Raw genomic sequence first — 18836 nt, forward strand, 5'->3', positions numbered from 1 at the left:
CTCGGGAATCGAACCTCGGACGTCAGCGTCAGAGGCGATGCCCCTAACGTTGCGCCACGGCGTGTGGTTCGTTTATTTGACAGCATGTAGATCGGGGTAATTACATTCATGGCATTCATTGTCTGTGTCACAATCTGATTGTATGGGTGGTTACCTACCAGGTAACGCTTGTGGTTGGCCAGCAATCTGCTAACATCCGCCACGGTGCCCTCAGTTTGTGTATATATATATATATATATATATATATATATATATATATATATATATATTTTGTTCTTTATTTCGCCTTATACAATTTCTTGTATTAGGAATTTGGTAGTTTTCGCATACCCCTTGGGGTCAGAGCGCAGGGTCAGCCATTGTACAGCACCCCTGGAGCAATTACAGGTTAAGGGCCCAGCAGAGCAGGATCTCTTTTGGCAGTGACGGGGATTCGAACCGGCAACCTTCGGGATACCAGCGCAGATCCTTAGCCTCAGAGCCACCACTCCGCCCTTATATATTTATTTATATATATATATATACACAACATCATTAAATACCAAGGAGGTGGTCATTAGTATCAGGTTCATCTTGCATTTTTTTTCTTGTTTTATCATTTGTTTATAAGTTTACTCTTGTTACAATCACTCTTGTGACTTTAATTTAACAATTAGTTCTCCTTTGTGCCTCTGTTTTATGTAAGTGCTGGAGAGGGTACCTCCAATTTGTACGTCTGCATGCTATATATAATACTATAGTTTCTGAACACTTAATGCATGCACCATCTAATGCATGATATCATGATGGCAATGTTATTTAAGATTGTTGTGCAGCTTAAGTAGTGTCATATTAGTAGTGTATAATTCGAGATGCCAAGTTGAAGAGATGTTCCTATTTCATTAGGTGTGATGTGATCTTTCTCCATGCCTCCACTTTATAGCAGGTTTAGGGTAGCCGGTACATAAGCAAGTTGTCAGACCATAAAAGGACACACTTATATGAACATGCACACACAAACATAAACTCTCAAAGGGGTCAATGCAGGAGCTCAATGTGAATGTCTAGGGTCACTGTTACTTATTCACTTATCCCCTCCTTCCTGAAGAGCAGCCTTTGATCACAACGTGATGCAACTTTTAGATGGGATGATGATATATTGGGAATACTCAGGCAGATAAGTGCTCTTCAAAACATTCATGCTCACAAAGGTATTCTCAGTAGTTTAAGATCATTTGAGCACCATGGCCTCAAAGAAGGTCATCTGGAAGCATGTCTTCTGGAATTTACAGCCTTGAGCATTCAATATTGATACCTGCTTGATTTCTTCATGACCACCTTTCACTTCAGTTTAGGTACATATGATATATTTAACAAATTATTAATTACATAATAAATGCATAATGAATGCACATAAAGACACAAACATGTTTAAACAGACAAGAAAACAAAGGGGTTCAAAACTTATTAACATGAATGAAATCCAGTAGAATCTGCCAGTTAATTAATTTTTTAACTATGGCGAGTATATAACAGAAGAAAATAAAACAAAAGCTCCAGTCAGAAGCTAAATAAAAACAAATGTCTGGGGAGTAATGGTCACTTATACTATAACAAAGTCAGACACAAACACAGTCTTGGAGACCTCAGCCAACTGGAATCAAGTGCTACAGCAGAATGCTGAGAAGAGAAACAGAACAGAGGTAGGTTAGTAGCAGTTTATAAAATGACTAACAAACTGAGTTGTAAAATTCACAGCCAATCAGAAGCTCTAACTGATAGACTAAATTAGTGAGTTTTCAGTCTGTATTTAAAAGCTTTGATTAAAGGGGCATCTCTTATATAAGCAGGAAAATCCTTCCATAGCTCTGGGGTCACATAACTATAAGTTCAATCTCCCACTCCATCCATCCATTTTCCAACCCGCTATATCCTAACAAAGGATCACGGGGGTCTGCTGGAGCCAATCCCAGCCAGCACAGGGCACAAGGCAGGAACAAATTCCAGGCAGGGCGCCAACCCACCACAGGACACAAACACACACACTAGGGACAATTTAGGATCACCAATGCACCTAACCTGCATGTCTTTGGACTGTGGGAGGAGACTGGAGCACCCAGAGGAAACCCACACAGACACGGGGAGAACATGCAAACTCCATGCAGGGAGGACCCGGGAAGCAAACCCGGGCACCCTTACTGCGAGGCAGCAGTGTTTCCACTGTGCCACCATGCCACCAATCTCCCACTCTTATTTTGTTAATCCTCAGAATCATTAGTAGTTTGTCATCTTGAGATCTTAATGCACAGTCTGGTTTGTAGATAATGAGAATTTCAGATATATAAGCTGGGCCATTTACTGCTTTATATGTGAGAAGGAGTATTTTGAAATCAGCCCCAAGCATAACTGGAAGCTGGAATTATGTGGTTGTACTTTTTAGTTTTTGTAATGTTTTTAAGAGCAGCATTTTGAATTAACTAAAAGCTGCACAAAGAATGACTTGAATAATCTGTGATTAATGTACTGTAGTCAATCCTACTAGAAATAAAAGCATAAAATAATTTGTCAGTATTCTCTAAATTCAGAAACCATCTTTATTTTCTAGTGTTTTAAGATAGAAAAAATTAGATACTTTTGTAATGTTTGTTTTAAAACCATACTGGTGTCAAAAGTAATATGTAAGTTGTGTGATTATTAAGTAAAATTAACAGTCCAACTTATAGTTAAAAAGTGACAGAATATTTTTGTGGTCTTCATCATTTCTCCCAAGAAGTGTCGTATCTGTGTTGTTGTGTTCAAAGATATGTAGCCTTCATTCAGTAACTTTTTAAATTCACCAACACAATTAATTAAGGACACCATAAGAGGAACATCATTTACTCTAAAATAATGGCATTGCTAGATATCACATGCATATGAGAGAAAAAGAATGTTATGTTTTGTAATGATAGTTCACAAAGGAAGTGTGGGAAGGAAAAGCAGCAAACAACTTCATCATCAGCATTTTCAAGAACACTTCTCTGCCCGAGTTTTTCCATTATACCATCAATTTGTCTCAAAACAGTGTCATTTGTTAAATGTCTTCTTTATATGTCATCTGTCAAACTAACTGTCCCAGCTCTTATCTGTACGGATGTCTTTGCCAGTTGGTAGGCAAGTAACACTGAAGATTTTTGGTAGTCTACAATCAGTGAAAAGTAATTATAACCAAAGGATTAACCAATAGGAATATGGTCAGCCTCTGGGTCACTGTCTTGAGTGACAAAACAATTATGAAAAGATCCATTTCAAAAAATAGTGCCAGCATTAAAAAAGAAATTTAGAAATGTGCAATTTGGAAAAGTCCCATTGTTAAATAAAAACAATCTTTAAAACCAGGAACATTTCAAAATAAATCCTACAATAGTTAACTCTTAAGTAAATAGATTATCAAACTAAAATAGAACAATAACATTGTATTTAATAATAATTAGATTAGATTAGGAAAACGTTATTAATGATTTTTTATTAAAGTCATTAAGCTATTAATGACTTTTATTTAATTGAACATTTCTACTTCAGTAGTTTTTTTTTTTTTGACTATATACGAGGGACATTCAAAAAGTTTCCTCACTTTCATATTTTCATTGGAAACAGTGAAAGCAGCAGGAGTAATTGGGCATTAAAAGGTTGGTATGACGCTGGGAAAATTGCATCAGAAATGAAGGTGACTATGTAGAAAGAGATGTCATTTGTTTATGAAATTCTTAATAAATAGTGCATTTGACTTTTTTGAACATCTCTCGTATATCACTGTATTTGTTCAAATGGTTATTTAGTTCATACTTACCATTTTGTTTATGTTTTATTTGCTCTCATGGTAATCCATGCTACTATTGGATGGGAAAGTTAAAATCTTTCATAAAATATTTTAATCAGTCTATGATGGTCAAATAAAGAAACCTTCATTTCATTAACAAGGCAGTTATTTTGGTTAATTTGAATGAGTGCTTAATAAAGTACACAGAATATACAGTTCTATGTAATAAAAAAAATCTAAACCCCCACAAACGTTGCATTTAGACAAAGTATTACAATATAATTTAACTGATCTAAGAGTGCCTCCTGCTGCCAGCTATCCATATTTCTCTGTACTGTTTTTTAAGCAAAATAAATGTGGTTTTCTAACAGTTTCACACTTTCAAAGAAAATGTTATCTTTTGACTGTTACCACAAATATAGAAATGAATGAAAACCAGAACACTCCAGATATGCAAGGTTATAAAAAAAAATAAACCAAAGATGAAAAGTATTGAAGTACTATAACTAGCTGTGATCAAGGGAAAACCTTTCAAGGCAAACTAGAAGTTTGAGAACAGGTGAATCCTGTATTTTCAAGGTCATAAAGGTTATACTGGTGTTCAGCACATGGAATTGATAGCCCATCTGTGGCTTTCTCTAGACGATGCTGGCACACTTTTGGACTTCTTGCCAGTGCCCTTCTTTTTTTCTTCTTCTATAGAAATGTCTGGAGGCCACAACATTATGCCTTGACAGTGAGCAGGAGATATTTCAATGAAGATTGGTGTCCATAGATTTCAAAAGGCTCAACAAACTTTAAAAGCAGTCAGACTAATGTGTACTCTGGAAGTACCTGAGAGTACTGCATTAAGGAGCCATGTCCTACCTTTAAAGATTTAGACTGCTTAATCTCTTTTGTTTTTTTTTTTGGTAGTAGTGTCTTATTTCATTACGGTCATATTTTAAATGGTAACTAGTAGCAATGAAGATTCAAGAAACTTTTCCGTCACTGATAATGCATATTTAGTAGTGCTGTTATCAAGACTGCCTTCATAATTGGAAAAGTAGACATTGTATTACCAGAGCAAACAAACAATACATGTTGCTCCTCTACTAAATGATTTCACATGACAGGAAACAAATCTGATGTTTTTTTCTTTTATTTTTCCTTTTAACTAAACTTCTTTTAAAGTGCTAAATGAGAGATAGACACATATGAATTTAATGCATGAAAATACTTCAAGACTAAACACCTTCATTCCTGTCTCAAATGACCAAACTTTGCTGGTCGCAATACAAAATTTATTTCAGGAATTTATCTGAAAAAGAAACAGAGTTTTGCTGCTATTTCAGTTGAATTCATTTGAACAAATACAATGATATACAAGGGACATTCAAAAAGTTTCCATGCTTTTTTTAAAACTCTGTCATTTCTCTCATCATTAATCACCAACTGCTTTAGGTGCACAGTTGAATACAACTTCTCTTGCATCTTAACATTCTGGTGTGCACCTGCTCAGCCCTGTGCCACAGGTCAGTATAAAGTGCCTCAATAGTACTAGATCAGAGCACCCTACTGTGTTTGAATATACAACACAGGCTCACATAGAATGAGTATTATTAAAGATGTTAGCTATACTGCACAGAAACGTTTTCTCCATCCTCCTTGGAGAGTATGGCCATTAGTACTCAAACCATTAGACAATTCTTATTTTGTGGTTAAATAACTACTCAATAGTCGCTCGGATTGACAAACAACATAAGCAAACTTGGCAATTGTTTCTTATATCAGTCATATTGATTGTATTTAATATAGTGTTGTGTTCAACTCTAAGGATTTAAGAGGTTTGAGAAGGTTATGTAACATTTGTCATATTCATTATCTGTTGCTTGTATTATACTAATCTGCAGAAGATAGCAATAACAATATAATTGTGCAACATACACACTGCAATTAGGCTGAACTACATGTGTGCTCTGATTGTTTTGCCTTGCATTGGCTTTGGACTGAAAGTCCAATATTGGGAGGTAGTCTGTGTTTCAATGGCAGCATCTGTAGTTAATAGTCATAGTGTACTCTGTACTCTTTATTGGCTTTGTAGTGAGCTCTCTTTTCTTTAACCAGGTGCAGAGTTCTGTTGTCCTTTTTTGAAGCTGTTACACTGTTCATGATCACATCTGTTGGGGGTGTCAACGTCTTCCACTCAGTGTGTGGTATTCATGATAGTTGCATTCAGGTCACATTGTAAACATCTGTAAAGTGTAGTTTGTGGTAGCAGATGACAAGCTTTACATAAGCAGAGTTTTTTGGGTTTTGATTGTTTCTTGTATACCAAAACGTTCAAGCCGTCCATAACTGTGGTACAAGTATGTAAGAGGACCTTGAATATTTGTGATTCTATTGAATTAAGCATTGAGAAAAATATCAGTTTTTCTTTCTTCTTTTTGCCACATTAAGAGCATAATTTACTGCAATGCAGGAGTGCCATCATGTTTTGTGTTGTAAGCCTTTTGTTTTTCAGCAAATGCATGGAGTGTTTAAATAAGGTACAGGTTGCATTTCTAATATGACTGTTTAATATCAGGTTGTCACTGATAGTGGATCCAATATAGCAGAATTGATAAATTAGATAGATAGATAGATAGATAGATAGATAGATAGATAGATAGATAGATAGATAGATAGATAGATAGATAGATAGATAGATAGATAGATAGATAGATAGATAGATAGATACTTTACTAATCCCAAGGGGAAATTCACATTATTAATTATACAAATTATGTCTAGGATGTAGTTATAAATGGGAATATTTAGAGGAACATTTACAGTATATTGTGTCTCAACACATTGTCGTTTTACAAGTAGACAGTCAGTCCAAAGTCTTTTCAGGCCGGAGAGAAGCAGTCCTTTAGTAATTGGACTTGCTGTGTAGTGTAATGTTTCAACTTCAATGTGAAATAGCAACTTCTTAATTAGATTAACATAAAATCTGACTTTGCACTTACATAAAAAATGACTGAACAGTCATCCATCAGACCTTGTGCAGAAGTAGATGCCTTCCATTGATGACTAAACTGAATATTTTAAAAGCATTGCAGATGCTGCCGTCATACTGAGCCATTTTCTGATAGTGAGATGGAGGCTGAGATGGTATTATGCAGCTCTGAAAGACAACTTATGTTTGCATCCATCCATCCATCTATTTTCCAACCCGCTGAATCCGAACACAGGGTCATGGGGGTCTGCTGGAGCCAATCCCAGCCAACACAGGGCACAAGGCAGGAAACAATCCTGGGCAGGGTGCCAACCCACCGCAGGACACACACAAACACACCCACACACCAAGCACACACTAGGGCCAATTTAGAAACGCCAATCCACCTAACCTGCATGTCTTTGGACTGTGGGAGGAAACCGTAGCGCCCGGAGGAAACCCACGCAGACACGGGGAGAACATGCAAACTCCACGCAGGGAGGACCCGGGAAGCGAACCCGGGTCCCCAGGTCTCCCAACTGCGAGGCAGCAGCGCTACCCACTGCACCACCGTGCTGCCTGAAACTTGAAAATGCCATCTGTGCTGACCAGGATATTTACTTTAGTGAGTTCAATAAATTTAAGGTAGAGTGGACATTATTATTCACTATAGTTTTCTTTCAGTTGAAGATCTCCTGGTTCTAAAGCCAAACGGACTCTGAATAGACAAGTTCTGCTATTTTATAGTGTGACCCATAACACAAACAAAGGGCATGCCAGTGATACTGAGAAGTGAGAATTTGAAATCTCTTTGTCACACTGTTTGTGAAGGATAATGCTTCTTGCCTCTTTGTTATCCAACCTCATATTTCTAAACCTTGATATGCAGGAGAAAAGTACTTTAGAAGCACTTGATTAATTCTGGGGTAGTTCTGTCACTTCCAATTGTTTTTTTTTATGGTAAGACGGCATAAAATATTCTTGAATTCCCCAAGAGTTGGCTCTATGTCTAATACTTCCAAGTATTTGTACACTTTTGAAAGCACATAATTTGAGCTGACAGTTGTTTCCTTTTTGGAGTGAAACCCTTGAAAAGTGATTACTTTAGCTCTCCAACATTTTGCTTCTACCATCTGTGATCATCTCCTCACTGTGAGTCCTAACTGATATGAATAATCTCCAGTAGCCTGGAGTACAACAGTAATTATTTAACCTACAGGTTTGCCAAGGTGTCATGCAGTTGGTGTAACAGCCAGCAACTTAACCAACATCCTTCTGTCCTTCTGTCTGCGGCTGCACTCTTAGAAATACTGGTTACTTAATAGCTCTTTACTGGGTTACGTGGTTCCTTGTGGCTCCATTACTTGACAAAGAGACAGTTCACTCTGGAATGGTACCTTTGCATATGAAATTGGTTCTTTGGGCTTTGAAAAGATTCCTAATGTGTGGACAAAACAAAAACTTTTTCTCGATAGTAGACTGCCTAGCAGGATACTAACAAATTTAGAAAACCTGAACTTAGACTGTGTGATTGTGCAGCAATAGTCCTTTGCATGAGCTCCTTGGTATTTCACAAATCTGTTTTCATATATTTGTGGTTATTTATGGAGGCTTTTACAGATCTAAAAAAAATGAAAGTTCTTTTGGGAACCTTTGTGAGTATAGTTCTTTCTTTGAATCAAAAAATGGCCCCTTTTTGACATTGCTCTGAAGAAACAATTTGGCACTTTTATTTCTAAATGTTGTCCTCCAGAGAGTCCCAGTTACTAACCAAGCCAGATAAATTCTGGCCTGTTAGTATCCATCCATTTTCCAACCCACTGAATCCGAACACAGGTCACGGGGGTCTGCTAGAGCCAATCCCAGCCAACACAGGGCGCAAGACAGGGAACCAATCCCGGGCAGGGTGCCAACCCACCGCAGGACACACACACACACTCTCACACCAAGCACACACTAGGGCCAATTTAGAATCACCAATCCACCTAATCTACATGTCTTTGGACTGTGGGAGGAAATGAGAGCACCCTGTAAGTATCGCCTACTTTTTTTTTTTTTTTGCTGCTGCTGCTCACACATATGGAAAGATGGAAAATAGTAGAATATGTGCAGAAATGTTCCACCAAAATGAAAAGACTTGAGCCTGAAAAAAAATGCAATAGACTATAGACATTTGTGCAGATGCTTTCCTCATTGTATATAGAACATTTCATAAAATATACTTTCACAAAGTTTTATCAGGTCCAATGAAACACAGTTCTAAGAAGTTATACATTCATTTCCTGAATGATGAATACTTAATTTTATTTATAAGTACATGAAAACTGATAATCGGCTAAAACAGAACTTTATTATATCAGATAGATAGATAGATAGATAGATAGATAGATAGATAGATAGATAGATAGATAGATAGATAGATAGATAGATAGATAGATAGATAGATAGATAGATAGATAGATAGATAGATAGATAGATAGATAGATGCCTCATTGAAGCAGCTCTTATTTTCACATGAACTTGCTACCTCATAAAACTGACAAATCTTTACTTTCTACAGGATCGAATCCAGCTGCGTACTGTTAATAGAAGAGAACTGAGGTGACATTTCCTTCCTGTGGGCCAGGATTATGTGCTATTGTGTGAGCTTCCTGTTGTATGTCACCTCCAGTATAAATATACATTTTCAGAGCTGATTGTTCTATAAGCAGTGTAGTGATGTAAGACATCTGTGAGATGTCTGGTTTTTGTATTATTCTGTAACGCCGTGGGGACAGGGAGCCACAGTGATATATTTACATTGACAGGCTGTACAAAAACTTCTAGAGAAGAGAACTGACAGTTTCATGTTTTGACAGAGACAGAGAACTTTGAAGTGAATTATTAACTCTAATGTACTATTGATTTGCCTTGTATGATTTTTACATTAGCTTATTTTTTTAACAATTCTTGGAAATTATCATTCATTTTTCAGTGTATATTTTAATTAATGTATCAGTCACTACTTATAGCATTTTTATGCTAACAAACATAATTTTACTGTAATTAGGAACCATGGTTTAAGGAGTAGGTTAAAACAAAAAATCTGGTTTTGTAAGTAAGATTAAAACCTACAGCATGATGTGCACCAATATTTTATTGCCAGTGGATTTATCAATGTGATTCTGCTAGTGTTGCTTACTTTGGAAATGGGACAAAACTTACTGTTTTAGGTAAGTTCAAAGATTTATACTTTTTCAATTTTCTAAAAATTGTAAATATATATGTATATAAATTAAAGATGAGAAAACAGTTTGTTATAGAATGTGAAATTACTTTATTTGAGTGAGTAAGGGAGCTCTGCAATTGACTGGGAGCACATATTGGTTTTCTGTCTTGTACCTGGGGCTGCTATGATGGTCCTCAGCCCATGATAACCCTTAATTGTGGTAACTGGGATCATGAATTTTGTGTTATGCTATGTTAAACTATTTTGCATAATGACAGAAGACATTGATCACAATCATTGAATGTTATCTGTTGTTTTGGGATCATGTATTTATCATTGTGCTGGTTATGATTATACATTTGGTGATGGAACCAAATTAACTGTTCTTGGTAAGTGCAATTATTTATTTAAGTGTAAATTAAAGCATTAACCAAAAATCCTTTTAAATCAGCAGTTGTAACTTTGTGTCTGGCAAACTCACACATCCTCAACAAACAAACATTGACACATAAAAGTTTTAATGCAATAAAAAAAATTCAGTTTGATCAAAACAGTTGCTTAAAATATACTGTATTTTGATTTAAAATTACACCTCATTATTTTTTATTTAGTTTATTGGTATTTTGCAACAATACATAGATTATTAAGTTTGTTGTATGTTTTTATTGCCATTGAATGCAATTACTGTGCAGCATATGAAGCTTACTTTGGTGATGGCACCAAGCTAACTGTTTTAGGTAAGAAACTGGACTTTGACAAAGAAAGATGATTATTTTATTTCTTATCTCAAAGAAATCTTTCATTTGATTTTTTGATATTAACTTAGCACTGTGCAAACACTGTCTATTACTTTGGTGCAGGCACTAAACTAACTGTTCTTGGTAAGTTTTTATTTTTATTTTTTTTTTTTATTTCCCCTTCTATATAATTTATTTAATTATTAGTGTCCATCATCACTTGTATCGTTCTACTTAAAATGTACTGAGAATGCATTTACCTTTGCTAAAATGGAATATTTTAACATGTGTAGGCAAATTATTACAATTTGCAGTAACGAGTTAGCTATGTATAGTTTTACATTTTAAAATGTTTTAATATATATGACAGTCTCAGACAAATTCTTTCATTCATTTCAGTTGCTTTATTAAGTTTCTTGAACTGTCCGTTTTAATAACAAAAATATTTATCAAAGCAGTCGAACACTATAAATCGTGCAATTGCGTGTTATGTATTATACATAATTTAAAGCTACCCGGAGATCTCTGTAATGTGCAAAACGTGTTTTTAAAATGGACGAACAGGTGGAAAAATGGGCAATACTAGAAATACAGTCAATATACGGGGGTTTACTGTTTAAATTAGCTTTATAAAATGGGCTGAATTACCAAAACATCTTTGGAAGGATGGAAATTGTCCTTCCTCCTTTTAAAACTACTCTTTATCTCTGTGAACAACTACACCTGCTGTTTTTGGAAGCGGCACCAAACTTACTGTTTTAGGTAAATCAGACTATATATTTCAGTCTGTTAAGTAAATAATTTTTAATGTTTTCTTTTTGTACATCATATTTAAAGATTATGAAATCTAATAGCATTGTAATACCTTCTTATTCAAGATCACTGAGACTGTTGCTATAATGTTTTACGTGTCATGACTGGACATATTTTCATTAGAAAGAAAGAAAGAAAGAAAGAAAGAAAGAAAGAAAGAAAGAAAGAAAGAAAGAAAGAAAGAAAGAAAGAAAGAAAGAAAGAAAGAAAGTTTTACTCGTTAGTGACGATTTTAACGTATTCTGCCGTTTTATATAAGTGGTTTGCTGTAGTGCTAGTTATTCTGAATTATATTTTGGAGCAGGAACAAAGGTGACTGTTATTGGTAAGATATGCATAAATATTTTTTCCAAGTATAAATTTTTAACATATAAAATAAAATCGATAACTCCATAAACTAAGAAGTTCAATAAAAATATTTGATGTAAACTGCACAATAAAGTACATGTCTGGGTCCGCACTTGTGCGTCACTTCTATTGTGCTTTTGCGGTTGCTAAATATTGATGTGAACACCTACCCTGCTGTCTTTGGAACTGGGACAAAACTTACAGTTTTAGGTAAGGTTTGCTTTTCCTTTTAAATATATTGTACGTGTGTGTTTATTTACTTTATTGAATGATTGATTATTTGTACTTATGTATAAATGCTGTACAGGGAATATTGAAATTATTTCCGATATTTAACATTTTCTGATGTCTGCTTGAATCCAGCGATGCCAGTCTGTTACTTATTTGAAATGTATCGAGACGAACATATGAAAAATTTCAAAATTCATCTGCGAAGTCCCTGGAATATTACATTCAGAAAGGATATTTGGACTCTTATGTAAATATTCAAATTTTATACAAAAGCAGAAATAAGTAAATAATTGAGGCATTTCTTTCGCTCGTATTGAAGGCTTTTTGAATGAGAAGAAAGGATGTTTTTCTTTTACTCTTGAACAGTGTGAACTACAACAACCCAGCTTACTTTGGGACTGGTACGAAACTCACTGTTCTTGGTAAGAAAACACGTTTTTGCGTGTATCGTGCATAAAAGTAACCATGTATGCCATACATATATACCTTAATGTCTTTATATACTTAATATATATAACTTTTTATTTATGAATATATTCTCTTAAGGTTAATAAGTAATTTATTTGACTGTAATTCGGTGAAATCTGTTCAGTTGGTCAATTTGCATAAACATACAGTATAGATAGATAGATAGATAGATAGATAGATAGATAGATAGATAGATAGATAGATAGATAGATAGATAGATAGATAGATTACATCGCTGTAGTATTTTCTACTGTAAACCCCGATTGTCGCTGGAATACAAACTCAGTTTTCCTCCAACTGCAAAACGACGTGAATGCTCAACCTGCTTATTTTGGAGATGGAACGAAACTAACAGTTTTAGGTAAGAAATTAATTTCCCATGTAAACCTGCTTTAAAAGACTGAAGAAATTGATTTCAGACGCCTTCAAATTAATTGTTTTCTTGTATGCCTTCTGAGTTACTTGCATATTAACTTTGTTTAAAACTGGTCTGTTGAAGGTACACGGTTTAAGTGACTGTTATATTTCTTTGTCAGACCCTTTTATTTTTTAATCACATCAGTCATTTAGTTCTAGTAGTTATTGGAAAGCATTAGAAACTAAATTTTATACAGCGCAAATGCAGCGTGTAGTAACAGAGAAGCGTACTTCGGTAATGGGACACGATTAACTGTTTTAGGTAAGTAACCTTTATGAAAAGATATAGAAATAACTGATCGAGACAAATTCGTAAGCTTCTTATTCTTTCTCTCTCTCTCGGTCACTGATAGACAGAGTTCTGAAAATAGAAGTAAAATTATACCAAAAATCAAAGTACAAATATTCTACAGACAGACATAATTATCTTTTAAAATGTTGATCAAAATCGCTGACTGTGTCCATTGTACTTACAGGAAAATATCAAAAAAGAGATGCACAACGTTCGTTTGTAAATTGACTTAACTTACATGTTTCTATGTTTTGTTTTGGATTTTTCGGAGTTCCGTGTGTATAGTTTCTTAAGAGTAAACATTTAACTATGCTCTAGGTATATACCCGAGCAGCTCATATATACTGCAAATTCTTACATGGATACTTATACTTAAAATCGTATTTCACTATTAAAAATTCAGTATATTTTATGTTCAGAAGATCTTCAGTATAGGTAACTCTATTACTATATGTTGGCTGTTATAAAAAAATAAAATAATAATGGAAATATTATAAAACAATACAGATCTTAATACATAAGTAAAGAATAGGTAATAGGGACCATGGTATGAACATACGTTTCGGTAATTAACTTTTTTATATATAAAATGACAGTATTCTTTTTTTAAAAAGCATAATATTCCAAATAGTTGCAAAAATTCATTAAGCATTATATTAATTTATTATTTTTTGTAAATAATGTTAACTGCGTGGAGTGGAGGAGTAAACAATTGTTAATATTAATAATAATTATTAATATTAAATCACTTACACAGTTTTTTCTTTTTCTTTTTCACACACACACACACACACACACACATATATATATATATATATATATATATATATATATATATATATATATATATATATATATATATATATATATATATATATATATATATAGTTTAAAACATGATACATGTATAGATAACAGTCAATTACATAAGCCTGAGGTCAACTGGTTCCCTGCCCAAGGATTGTTTCTATAATGTACCCTTATGCTTAAGAGGTGTTGGAAGCAGGGTGGATGGATATCAGAAACAAGTAAATAAAAAATGTTAGCTTAAATGTTGACTTTCATTTTTTTTTTTCTTTTTTAATGAATAGGCTTTGTCTTCCTGTAATCCTCAATTACATTAAACATTTTTGAGAATGCATTCCTAAATAAAAAAAAAGAAGGCAAACACATGAATAAACTCGTTAGATTCTTCCTGAATTTTTTGTATATACTTACACTTCAGTTTGTACCAATCAGAGACAGAATAAGTTTGTGACTATTACATTATAATGCTTTAAATAAGTTACTTACATTTAAATAAGAATAGAACAGTGCTTGGAATGGTGAATTTTGCGATGTCACTTGAAAATATATAATCAGTGTTATCATTGAAGAGCGATCAATGTTCGTACTAGACCTTAAGAAAAAATTTTTAAAAATGGGTATGAAAAACAAACCGGAAAAGAGAATAAGTGTAATATTTCTTTTGGTGAAATAAAACAGGGAGTGCATATTTATAGTACATTTTTACTTGAATGACAAGCAATTAAATGAGTAACACAATAAAAGGAAATCCTCTTCAGAATGCATTTTTATATGTTACATGATTTCTTACTGTTTTGTTGTAAAATTATTTTTCTGTTTATGTTGCCTTTCATTTTCACATGATTTATGCACTAATAACATAGTGAACTGGGCTAATAACTGAGCATTTAATAAAAATATATATTCAAGGGGACATTGAATTTGAAGCAAATAGCCAAGACAGTAAACCTGGAGAAGAAATAGACTGTAAAGTTCCTCTAAACTTGCTAAATAAGTCTATATTGAAAAGGAATATATATATTCGGTTTAGTGTGTCACAAAGTAGTAGTAGTAGTAGTAATAATAATAATAATAATAATAATAATAATAATAATAATAATAATTTTCCTTCCACAGAACGAAGTATTGCTGAGCCTCATGTTAAAATACTTGAGCCAGTGGCAGATAAGTCTAATGAGTTTGTGACTCTGGTGTGCCTGGCCACTGACTTCTACCCTGACCATATTGAACTGACATGGGAAATCAATAAGAAGAAAACAACTGATAAAGCAAAGTCTGATTATAGAGCAGTCCAATCAAATAATAAAACATACAGCATCAGCAGCAGACTGAGGGTGTCAAGAAATGTTTGGTGTAATGCAGATAATGTGTTCACCTGTGTGGCCAAGTTCTACAATGATACTGATAGAGTGATATATGTAACAGATCATGTCAGTGGAAAAGGTAAGGATTTCAAAATCAATCCAATACAGTTTACTGTGATTATGTCTGTCATAGTTCACATTAAGGCCTGATTATAAAAGCTTATGAATTTAAGAAGAAATCAAATTATTTAACTAAAGTTTTGTTTTCAAAGGTGTATATTACTTTTAAAATACCACATGTTCACAAAAGGAGACAAAACCTTTCAAGCAACACAAATCAATAGTTTATATATATATATATATGCTGTCAAATAAACGAACCACACGCCGTGGCGCAACGTTAGGGGCATCGCCTCTGACTCTGAGGTTCGATTCCCGAGAGGGAGTGCAGTGGAGTGTGTACACCTGATGAGCCCAGAATGAGGGCGAAACACGTGTCGTGTACTCTTTGCATTTATTTGACAGTAAACTATTGCAACCATATATATATATATATATATATATATATATATATATATATATATATATATATATATATATATATATATATATATATATATATATAAGCATTTATTCATTCATTAATTCATATGTTTCACAAAGAAGCCATTCTGGACTAAATTTTCCTTGTACATTTAGCTGCTTTTATGTGTGAATAGACAAACTGCACAGGAGTAATTGTTGTTGGACAAACAAATAAATAATTAACACAGAAATGTAAACCAATAAACTCCAATAATAATAATAATAATAATAATAATACTGAGCATTCACTCACCTTGACATAGTCCATTTAACTGAGATATTATGCAGTTAATGTGATTTAGAAGTCATGCAGTCAAAGTTTTGAAAAATATTATTTTCCCCTATTTTTAGCTTCCTGCTGTTTTTCTTTTTGTTGTCAATAGTTCAAAATACCCATTAAATTCAGCATGTACTGTATATATAAGTATATTATGCATTTGTGTGCAAACATGCAGCATATCATGGTGTTTTTGATAGATAGATAGATAGATAGATAGATAGATAGATAGATAGATAGATAGATATGTAAGAGTGATTACTTGAACAACTAATAAAATATCCAGTCTTTTACACCATCAATTAATAAAAATTCTATGGTACACCTTTGGTGACAATGACACTTATAAATATTTTTTCTTTTTTATTATTGTTTTAGGCCAATTAAACAAAAATGTGAAGAGCACAAAGTTTGCATATATTCTACTTTTGTGTAAAAGTTGTTTGTATGGGCTGATAATCCTTTTTCTCATTTGGAAATTAAAGGTAAGTGTGTTTATTCTTTGCCACAAATATAACATTAGAAGTTTTTTCTTCAAGGCATGTAAATCCTCATATGCCCTACATATATATCTTAATATCAATTGACTAACCACATTACTATTCAGTACATTACCTTTTTGTTTCAAATATTTATTTAATCTATATTTATACATGTATTAGCTGTGGTGCCCATCTTAGATGGGTTGAAATCTAAATAATCAACATAGACCTCAGAGCTGATGTTTGCAGTGTACCTTCTATTTAAATGTATTTTCTAATGCCTGTAGGAATAAAATGCATTGCATTTGTCATTCCAATAGATGGTGCATCACCAATATTTGTAGTAATAAAATGCATTACTATGAATGTTTGCGATGCACCATCTTTTGAAATGACAAATACAATGCATATGCCTTTGTTAATGATTGTGATGGACCATCTGTTGGAATGACAAATGCAATTCATTTTCTTTTTTCAAATGTGTGCGAGGTACCATCTGTTGGAATGATAGAGACACAGCAACCAGATGGATACACTGATACACAGACACTTATATTAATAAGCTGGGTAGCTTACTTTAAGCTATGATATTGATACAGTTTTACACATCTTCATTCAGTCAAACTACTTGTTCTTGTTTTTAAATCTGCTATGATATTAGCAGATTTAGAATGCTCCTCAATTAATCACAACACTAGGGTTGCCTTTTAATATTATTAAAAACAGGAATATGCCATAATTATGTGTTTTTGATTTTTAAAAGTATAACTCCTGAGTTTAAACTATATTTTAAACTTTCTTTCAGCATTCTTTCAGAAAACAATCATAAAAAGGAACAATCTACTGTAAAAGTGAAGAATATTATAATTTCTTAAGGTTACCTTTGATAAAGCCTTTTTTGAAAAAACAAACAATGCAGCTTGATGGACTGAATGGTCACCTCTTGTTTGTCAAATTTCTTATTTTCTTATGTTCTAATGATAAAACTTCAATGTAATCAACAGAAAACTCAGCTTGTTTGATATATATTGCACAATAAAATACATATGTGTTTCTACTTGTGTTTTATGTGTTTGCTCCCAAAGAGTGTACTGATTTATTATTATTATTATTATTATTATTATTATTATTATTATTATTATTATTATTATTATTATTATTATTATTATTATTAATGTTAAAATGAAAGTATATTATTTGTAAGGCAGTGCACCCAGTCTTAAAGGACTTCACATGAATATTCATTCCAGTGTCTTTTTAGTTCAATGTATCATTAAGGTGACTTTTACAGGGTTGCAGATTAAGTCATGTTGCATCAGATTCATCTTTCATCCTTGTAATATGTGAATCAACAGCTTAGTTGCTTTGGTACACTTCAGGCTAAATTCATAGCAAATGGGCCTATCAGCATCAATACTTTAAAATAGAAAGCCATTCTGGTGAATGGAAAGCCCCTATCAGTCGAAGGGTTGGTAAATATGAGATGCGAGGAGCAGATCTGTCTAATCAGTGCAGATGTAGTAATTATATTCAGGAAATCAGAATGAGAGAGGAAGAAAAAGTTTAGTAGACTGTTTGGAGAATTAGTACTCTTTTCAAGTCGATTCTTATCAAGAAATATTTGCTGACTCTAACTGTTGGCATGCCTGCTTCAGGCAGCAGAGAGTGATCCATGGCTATATTTTGAATTGCTAGTGAGCTGCAGCTATGAAAATACTCTTTTAGATTCCAACAGGACAATAGTCAGATATTTCTTGGACCAAAGTACTGAGAAACAATTAGTTTAAAGAACAAAGCCAAAACATGAATCCAAAATTAAAAAAAAAGAGATTTTTGGTTTATGAGAAAGTAAGAAAATGGCCAAACCACTCCACCTGACAGGTTCCTTTTTATTTATTTATTTTTTTCATGCATTGTGTTCACCTTTCCCTTGTCTATCTTATATGTTTTTGATTAATAAACCCTCATCATTTTATTTTGACATTATTTGCTCTATTTTAAAATAGTGCTGAAATTGTCCATTTCACCATGCAAATCCCTATATTTTTATATAAATCCATCCATCCATCCATCCATTTTTTGCTTCACCTATTCAGGGGAGTGACTAGTGCTGGTCTTTCCAGAACCTTA

At 33.5% G+C, this 18836-nt stretch overlaps 1 gene segment (V, D, J or C); it reads left to right on the plus strand.

Moving 5' to 3' along the window:
* Nucleotides 1–1574: 1574 nt before the first annotated feature.
* On the plus strand, nucleotides 1575–17763 carry LOC114649064 (T-cell receptor beta-1 chain C region-like). The segment is given in 6 exon segments: nucleotides 1575–1682; nucleotides 10772–10826; nucleotides 11755–11820; nucleotides 15175–15501; nucleotides 16603–16709; nucleotides 17512–17763. Coding segments are annotated over 6 exon segments (687 nt in total).
* The last annotated feature ends 1073 nt before the right edge of the window (nucleotides 17764–18836 follow it).

The sequence above is a fragment of the Erpetoichthys calabaricus genome, chromosome 3 (assembly GCF_900747795.2).
Source record: "Erpetoichthys calabaricus chromosome 3, fErpCal1.3, whole genome shotgun sequence".
Lineage (NCBI taxonomy): Eukaryota > Metazoa > Chordata > Cladistia > Polypteriformes > Polypteridae > Erpetoichthys > Erpetoichthys calabaricus.